General features: G+C 48.5%; 1 protein-coding gene across 1 annotated transcript in view; it reads left to right on the top strand.

Moving 5' to 3' along the window:
* Positions 1 to 10,000, top strand: part of LOC106575692 (kalirin) — a 130,626-nt gene that overhangs the window by 78,974 nt on the left and 41,652 nt on the right. The window contains exons 16-19 of the mRNA XM_082963607.1: positions 5,336 to 5,502; positions 7,846 to 7,965; positions 8,131 to 8,349; positions 9,680 to 9,829. Of these exons, the coding sequence (XP_082819733.1) occupies positions 5,336 to 5,502; positions 7,846 to 7,965; positions 8,131 to 8,349; positions 9,680 to 9,829 (656 nt within the window). The remainder of the gene's footprint in view (positions 1 to 5,335; positions 5,503 to 7,845; positions 7,966 to 8,130; positions 8,350 to 9,679; positions 9,830 to 10,000) is intronic.

Genomic DNA, 10,000 nt, shown 5'->3' with positions numbered 1-10,000 from the left:
GTCCCTCACCTATAGCATCCTTCACCTATAACGTCCCTCACCTATAACGTCCCTCACCTATAACGTCCCTCACCTATAACGTCCCTCACCTACAGCATCCCTCACCTATAACGTCCCTCACCTATAGCATCCTTCACCTATAACGTCCCTCACCTACAGCATCCCTCACCTATAACGTCCCTCACCTATAGCATCCTTCACCTATAACGTCCCTCACCTATAGCATCCTTCACCTATAACGTCCCTCACCTATAGCATCCTTCACCTATAACGTCCCTCACCTATAACATCCTTCACCTATAACGTCCCTCACCTATAACGTCCCTCACCTATAACGTCCCTCACCTATAGCATCCTTCACCTATAACGTCCCTCACCTATAACGTCCCTCACCTATAACGTCCCTCACCTATAGCATCCTTCACCTATAATGTCCCTCACCTATAGCATCCTTCACCTATAACGTCCCTCACCTATAACGTCCCTCACCTATAATGTCCCTCACCTATAGCATCCTTCACCTATAACGTCCCTCACCTATAACGTCCCTCACCTACAGCATCCCTCACCTATAACGTCCCTCACCTATAACGTCCCTCACCTATAACGTCCCTCACCTATAGCATCCTTCACCTATAACGTCCCTCACCTATAGCATCCTTCACCTATAACGTCCCTCACCTATAACGTCCCTCACCTATAGCATCCTTCACCTATAACGTCCCTCACCTATAGCATCATTCACCTATAACGTCCCTCACCTATAACGTCCCTCACCTATAACGTCCCTCACCTATAACGTCCCTCACCTACAGCATCCCTCACCTATAGCATCCTTCACCTATAACGTCCCTCACCTATAACGTCCCTCACCTATAACGTCCCTCACCTATAACGTCCCTCACCTACAGCATCCCTCACCTATAACGTCCCTCACCTATAGCATCCTTCACCTATAACGTCCCTCACCTATAGCATCCTTCACCTATAACTTCCCTCACCTATAGCATCCTTCACCTATAACGTCCCTCACCTATAACGTCCCTCACCTATAACGTCCCTCACCTATAATGTCCCTCACCTATAACGTCCCTCACCTATAGCATCCTTCACCTATAACGTCCCTCACCTATAACGTCCCTCACCTATAACGTCCCTCACCTATAGCATCCTTCACCTATAACGTCCCTCACCTATAGTATCCTTCACCTATAACGTCCCTCACCTATAGCATCCTTCACCTATAACGTCCCTCACCTATAGCATCCCTCACCTATAACGTCCCTCACCTATAGCATCCTTCACCTATAACGTCCCTCACCTATAATGTCCCTCACCTATAACGTCCCTCACCTATAGCATCCTTCACCTATAACGTCCCTCACCTATAACGTCCCTCACCTATAACGTCCCTCACCTATAACGTCCCTCACCTATAGCATCCTTCACCTATAACGTCCCTCACCTATAACGTCCCTCACCTATAACGTCCCTCACCTATAACGTCCCTCACCTACAGCATCCCTCACCTATAACGTCCCTCACCTATAGCATCCTTCACCTATAACGTCCCTCACCTACAGCATCCCTCACCTATAACGTCCCTCACCTATAGCATCCTTCACCTATAACGTCCCTCACCTATAGCATCCTTCACCTATAACGTCCCTCACCTATAGCATCCTTCACCTATAACGTCCCTCACCTATAACATCCTTCACCTATAACGTCCCTCACCTATAACGTCCCTCACCTATAACGTCCCTCACCTATAGCATCCTTCACCTATAACGTCCCTCACCTATAACGTCCCTCACCTATAACGTCCCTCACCTATAGCATCCTTCACCTATAATGTCCCTCACCTATAGCATCCTTCACCTATAACGTCCCTCACCTATAACGTCCCTCACCTATAATGTCCCTCACCTATAGCATCCTTCACCTATAACGTCCCTCACCTATAACGTCCCTCACCTACAGCATCCCTCACCTATAACGTCCCTCACCTATAACGTCCCTCACCTATAACGTCCCTCACCTATAGCATCCTTCACCTATAACGTCCCTCACCTATAGCATCCTTCACCTATAACGTCCCTCACCTATAACGTCCCTCACCTATAGCATCCTTCACCTATAACGTCCCTCACCTATAGCATCCTTCACCTATAACGTCCCTCACCTATAACGTCCCTCACCTATAACGTCCCTCACCTATAACGTCCCTCACCTACAGCATCCCTCACCTATAGCATCCTTCACCTATAACGTCCCTCACCTATAACGTCCCTCACCTATAACGTCCCTCACCTATAACGTCCCTCACCTACAGCATCCCTCACCTATAACGTCCCTCACCTATAGCATCCTTCACCTATAACGTCCCTCACCTATAGCATCCTTCACCTATAACTTCCCTCACCTATAGCATCCTTCACCTATAACGTCCCTCACCTATAACGTCCCTCACCTATAACGTCCCTCACCTATAATGTCCCTCACCTATAACGTCCCTCACCTATAGCATCCTTCACCTATAACGTCCCTCACCTATAACGTCCCTCACCTATAACGTCCCTCACCTATAGCATCCTTCACCTATAACGTCCCTCACCTATAGTATCCTTCACCTATAACGTCCCTCACCTATAGCATCCTTCACCTATAACGTCCCTCACCTATAGCATCCTTCACCTATAACGTCCCTCACCTATAGCATCCTTCACCTATAACGTCCCTCACCTATAATGTCCCTCACCTATAACGTCCCTCACCTATAGCATCCTTCACCTATAACGTCCCTCACCTATAACGTCCCTCACCTATAACGTCCCTCACCTATAACGTCCCTCACCTATAGCATCCTTCACCTATAACGTCCTTCACCTATAACGTCCCTCACCTATAACGTCCCTCACCTATAACGTCCCTCACCTACAACGTCCCTCACCTACAACGTCCCTCACCTACAACGTCCCTCACCTATAACGTCCCTCACCTACAACGTCCCTCACCTATAACGTCCCTCACCTATAACGTCCCTCACCTATAACGTCCCTCACCTACAACGTCCCTCACCTATAACGTCCCTCACCTATAATGTCCCTCACCTATAGCATCCTTCACCTATAACGTCCCTCACCTACAACGTCCCTCACCTATAACGTCCCTCACCTATAGCATCCTTCACCTATAACGTCCCTCACCTATAGCATCCTTCACCTATAACGTCCCTCACCTATAGCATCCTTCACCTATAACTTCCCTCACCTATAGCATCCTTCACCTATAACGTCCCTCACCTATAGCATCCTTCACCTATAACGTCCCTCACCTATAACAACCTTCACCTATAACGTCCCTCACCTATAACGTCCCTCACCTATAGCATCCTTCACCTATAACGTCCCTCACCTATAACGTCCCTCACCTATAACGTCCCTCACCTATAGCATCCTTCACCTATAACGTCCCTCACCTATAGTATCCTTCACCTATAACGTCCCTCACCTATAGCATCCTTCACCTATAACGTCCCTCACCTATAGCATCCTTCACCTATAACGTCCCTCACCTATAGCATCCTTCACCTATAACGTCCCTCACCTATAATGTCCCTCACCTATAACGTCCCTCACCTATAGCATCCTTCACCTATAACGTCCCTCACCTATAACGTCCCTCACCTATAACGTCCCTCACCTATAACGTCCCTCACCTATAGCATCCTTCACCTATAACGTCCCTCACCTATAACGTCCCTCACCTATAACGTCCCTCACCTATAACGTCCCTCACCTACAACGTCCCTCACCTACAACGTCCCTCACCTATAACGTCCCTCACCTACAACGTCCCTCACCTATAACGTCCCTCACCTATAACGTCCCTCACCTATAACGTCCCTCACCTACAACGTCCCTCACCTATAACGTCCCTCACCTATAATGTCCCTCACCTATAGCATCCTTCACCTATAACGTCCCTCACCTATAACATACCTCCTCCTCCTTGACTTGAACAGATTGGTAGAGAGAGTGAGGTACTGTATAGTTGGAATGTTCGGGGCGAGGGAAAGAGGGATTCATCATATGAACAAGTATGAAGGAGAGGCTGAGAGGGAGAGAGAGATGGGAGGAATATGAGAGGGAGGGAGAGAGAAGAGGGGAGAGATTAAAATGAAAAAAAGATGGAAAGGCTGGGAGAAAGAGGAAGAGGGAAAGATGGGGTGAATGTGAGGAAGAGGAGAGAGATGGGGTGATTGTGAGGAAGAGGAGAGAGATGGGGTGAATGTGAGGAAGAGGAGAGAGATGGGGTGAATGTGAGGAAGAGGAGAGAGATGGGGGGAATGTGAGGAAGAGAGAGATGGGGGGGAATGTGAAGAAGAGGAGAGAGATGGGGTGAATGTGAGGAAGAGGAGAGAGATGGGGTGAATGTGAGGAAGAGTAGAGAGATGGGGTGAATGTGAGGAAGAGGAGAGAGATGGGGTGAATGTGAAGAAGAGGAGAGAGATGGGGTGAATGTGAGGAAGAGTAGAGAGATGGGGTGAATGTGAGGAAGAGGAGAGAGATGGGGTGAATGTGAAGAAGAGGAGAGAGATGGGGTGAATGTGAGGAAGAGGAGAGGGATGGGGTGAATGTGAAGAAGAGGAGAGAGAAATGGGGAAACATTGAGAGTGATGGGGTGAGGGGAGGGGGAGGGAAGGGGATTGGGGTTACCATAGAAACTGCTTTCTCAAGCGCACAGCTGGTCCATATGAAAATGTACATATTGAATTTACCATGGAGACGACCGCTCACGTTCAGACTGTGAGGGGAATTCAGAACCGAACCATCCCAGGGTAACCACACACACACACACACATACACACACACACACACACACACACACACACACACACACACACACACACACACACACACACACACACACACACACACACACACACACAGACACAGACACAGATGGACGCTCATGCATATACACTCACACGCACACACACACACACACACGATTCCTTGCATCCATCGTCTCTCCTCTTCTCCTTCTCAAACCCCATTGGAGAAGAAGGTCAGAGGGGAGGAACCTTCTCCTAGAATACAGTTGACAAAGGATGTGAGGAAATAGGAGGTGAGGAGATAGGATATGAGGAATCACAGAAAGACTAATGAAGAGCCAGATTTCTATAGGAAGGGCTCTTCCAAGGTGACATCATGGCTTAGCACCATCTAGTGGTGAACAGTATACACTCTGTATACTCATCAAACATACATACACATAGGCATGGGATATTTTTCACATAGATAAGGTTGTGTGTGTGTGTATGTTCCAGGTATTCAGCTGACGGCTGAGGGGGAGACTGATCTGTCCTCTCAGGTGGAGGGGCTCCATCAGCTTCTACAGGACAAGCAGAAGGAGCTGCACCAGATTGTCGAACACACACACACACACCTGGAGCAAGGCTTGCAGCTACGCCACCTACAGAGTCAGGTCAACCAGGTAAACACACACACACACACCTGGAGCAAGGCTTGCAGCTACGCCACCTACAGAGTCAGGTCAACCAGGTAAACACACACACACACACACACCTGGAGCAAGGCTTGCTGCTACGCCACCTACAGAGTCAGGTCAACCAGGTAAACACACACACACACACCTGGAACAAGGCTTGCAGCTACGCCACCTACAGAGTCAGGTCAACCAGGTAAACACACACACACACACACACACCTGGAACAAGGCTTGCTGCTACGCCACCTACAGAGTCAGGTCAACCAGGTAAACACACACACACACACCTGGAACAAGGCTTGCAGCTACGCCACCTACAGAGTCAGGTCAACCAGGTAAACACACACACACACACACACCTGGAACAAGGCTTGCTGCTACGCCACCTACAGAGTCAGGTCATCCAGGTAAACACACACACACACACACCTGGAACAAGGCTTGCTGCTACGCCACCTACAGAGTCAGGTCATCCAGGTAAACACACACACACACACACCTGGAACAAGGCTTGCTGCTACGCCACCTACAGAGTCAGGTCATCCAGGTAAACACACACACACACACACCTGGAACAAGGCTTGCTGCTACGCCACCTACAGAGTCAGGTCAACCAGGTAAACACACACACACACACACCTGGAACAAGGCTTGCTGCTACGCCACCTACAGAGTCAGGTCAACCAGGTAAACACACACACACACACACCTGGAACAAGGCTTGCTGCTACGCCACCTACAGAGTCAGGTCAACCAGGTAAACACACACACACACACACCTGGAACAAGGCTTGCTGCTACGCCACCTACAGAGTCAGGTCAACCAGGTAAACACACACACACACACACCTGGAACAAGGCTTGCTGCTACGCCACCTACAGAGTCAGGTCAACCAGGTAAACACACACACACACACACCTGGAACAAGGCTTGCTGCTACGCCACCTACAGAGTCAGGTCATCCAGGTAAACACACACACACACACACCTGGAACAAGGCTTGCTGCTACGCCACCTACAGAGTCAGGTCATCCAGGTAAACACACACACACACACACCTGGAACAAGGCTTGCTGCTACGCCACCTACAGAGTCAGGTCAACCAGGTAAACACACACACACACACACCTGGAACAAGGCTTGCTGCTACGCCACCTACAGAGTCAGGTCAACCAGGTAAACACACACACACACACACCTGGAACAAGGCTTGCTGCTACGCCACCTACAGAGTCAGGTCAACCAGGTAAACACACACACACACACACCTGGAACAAGGCTTGCTGCTACGCCACCTACAGAGTCAGGTCAACCAGGTAAACACACACACACACACACCTGGAACAAGGCTTGCTGCTACGCCACCTACAGAGTCAGGTCAACCAGGTAAACACACACACACACACACACCTGGAACAAGGCTTGCTGCTACGCCACCTACAGAGTCAGGTCAACCAGGTAAACACACACACACACACACCTGGAACAAGGCTTGCTGCTACGCCACCTACAGAGTCAGGTCATCCAGGTAAACACACACACACACACACACCTGGAACAAGGCTTGCTGCTACGCCACCTACAGAGTCAGGTCATCCAGGTAAACACACACACACACACACCTGGAACAAGGCTTGCTGCTACGCCACCTACAGAGTCAGGTCATCCAGGTAAACACACACACACACACACCTGGAACAAGGCTTGCTGCTACGCCACCTACAGAGTCAGGTCATCCAGGTAAACACACACACACACACCTGGAACAAGGCTTGCTGCTACGCCACCTACAGAGTCAGGTCAACCAGGTAAACACACACACACACACCTGGAACAAGGCTTGCTGCTACGCCACCTACAGAGTCAGGTCATCCAGGTAAACACACACACACACACACCTGGAACAAGGCTTGCTGCTACGCCACCTACAGAGTCAGGTCAACCAGGTAAACACACACACGAACACACACACGCGTAGCACGCAAACTCACACATCCACTTACGAACACACACACGCATGTATATAATGTGTATATGTACTGTATATGACCCTGGCATCATGTCCACCTCCAGGTTCAACCATTACCACAAACAGGTACACACACTCCCACACATGAACAGAAACCTGCACAGACACACAGACACACAGACACACACACACACAGACACACACACACACACACACACACACACACACACACACACACACACACACACACACACACACACACACACACACACACACACACACACACACACACACACACACACACGTATATAACGTGTATATGTAATGTATATCTATGTGTGTGTGTGTGTGTTCCCAGGTGCTGGGCTGGATCAGTGAAGGAGAGGTGATGTTGTCTTCCTGTATGGTGAACTCCAGCTCTCTGTCCGAGGCTGAACAGCTACAGAGAGAACATGAGCGCCTCCAACAGGCCATAGAGGTAACTACACCCACTGCAAATCAATAAATATCAGTCACTGTAATGCAAACAAACTCTATTGACATAAAGCAATGTTGCCAAATCAGTTTTTATTAATCCCCCCCTCGCCCCCATTTGGTCCCTTTCTACCCCCTCCCTTTCCCCCTCCCCTTCTCCTCCCCCCAGTCTCTGCTTCATGCTGACTCTCTCCAGAGGACCCACCAGGTGGCGTTGGCGCTGCAGCAGCGGGCAGAGCTGCTGGTGAGGGCGGGCCACTACGACCCAGAGGCAGTGAGGGCATGTGCCCAGACGGTGGCGCTACACTGGCAGACCCTGATGCTGCGGATGGAGGACCGCCTCAAACTGGTCAACGCCTCCGCAGCTTTCTACCGGACCTCACAACAGGTGAGTCAGAGTCACTATCTCCTTATCAACCTCAACCCTAACCCTTGTGTCCACACCCTCGTTCAACCCTAACCACAAACCTAATCCCCACACCTCGTGTAGCCTCAGCCCAGGATTTAATAACCAGCTGTAATAACAGGCTATAATAACCAGCTGTAATAGCAGGCTATAATAACCAGCTGTAATAGCAGGCTATAATAACCAGCTGTAATAACGGGCTATAATAACCAGCTGTAATAGCCTATAATAACCAGCTCTAATAGCAGGCTATAATAACCAGCTGTAATAGCAGGCTATAATAACCAGCTGTAATAGCAGGCTATAATAACCAGCTCTAATAGCAGGCTATAATAACCAGCTGTAATAGCAGGCTATAATAACCAGCTGTAATAGCAGGCTATAATAACCAGCTGTAATAACAGGCTATAATAACCAGGTGTAATAGCAGGCTATAATAACCAGCTGTAATAACAGGCTATAATAACCAGGTGTAATAACAGGCTATAATAACCAGGTGTAATAGCAGACTATAATAACCAGCTGTAATAGCAGGCTATAATAACCAGCTGTAATAGCAGGCTATAATAACCACCTGTAATAGCAGGCTATAATAATCAGCTGTAATAGCAGGCTATAATAACCAGCTGTAATAGCAGGCTATAATAACCAGCTGTAATAGCAGGCTATAATAACCAGCTGTAATAGCAGGCTATAATAACCAGCTGTAATAACAGGCTATAATAACCAGGTGTAATAGAAGGCTATAATAACCAGCTGTAATAACAGGCTATAATAACCAGGTGTAATAGCAGGCTATAATAACCAGCTGTAATAGCAGGCTATAATAACCAGCTGTAATAGCAGGCTATAATAATCAGCTGTAATAGCAGGATATAATAACCAGCTGTAATAGCAGGCTATAATAATCAGCTGTAATAGCAGGCTATAATAACCAGCTGTAATAGCAGGCTATAATAACCAGCTGTAATAGCAGGCTATAATAACCAGCTGTAATAGCAGGCTATAATAACCAGCTGTAATAGCAGGCTATAATAATCAGCTGTAATAGCAGGCTATAATAACCAGCTGTAATAGCAGGCTATAATAACCAGCTGTAATAGCAGGCTATAATAACCAGCTGTAATAGCAGGCTATAATAACCAGCTGTAATAGCAGGCTATAATAACCAGCTGTAATAGCACTGGCTGGAGATCCAGCACCATTCAATCAGACAGCGACATCATTGGAATTCAGTTGTTCAGCACCACATGGCTGTGGACAGCGACCATGTGTATATACTCAGGCATACTGTATGTTTGTTTCCCCCCAGGTATGTGGTGTGTTGGAGAGCTTGGAACAAGAGTATCGTAGGGACGAGGACTGGTGTGGTGGCGGAGAGAGGCAGGGGAGCAGGGGCCAGCCGGAGCACCTCATTCCCCTCATCAACAAACACATGGAACAGAAAGAAGCCTTCCTCAAGGTACGGAGAGAGAGAGAGAGAGAGAGAGAGAGAGAGAGAGAGAGAGAGAGAGAGAGGGACAGAAAGACATTGAAAGGACAGAAGACGGATAGAGGACAGAAAGACATAGAAAGGACAGAAAGACGGATAGAGGACAGAAAGACATAGAAAGGACAGAAAGACGGATAGAGG

This window comes from Salmo salar, chromosome 17, assembly GCF_965601325.2.
Source record: "Salmo salar chromosome 17, fSalSal1, whole genome shotgun sequence".
Classification (NCBI taxonomy): Eukaryota; Metazoa; Chordata; class Actinopteri; order Salmoniformes; family Salmonidae; genus Salmo; species Salmo salar.
The sequence above is the reverse complement of the archived record's forward strand: the minus strand, read 5'-3'. Positions and strand labels throughout refer to the sequence as shown.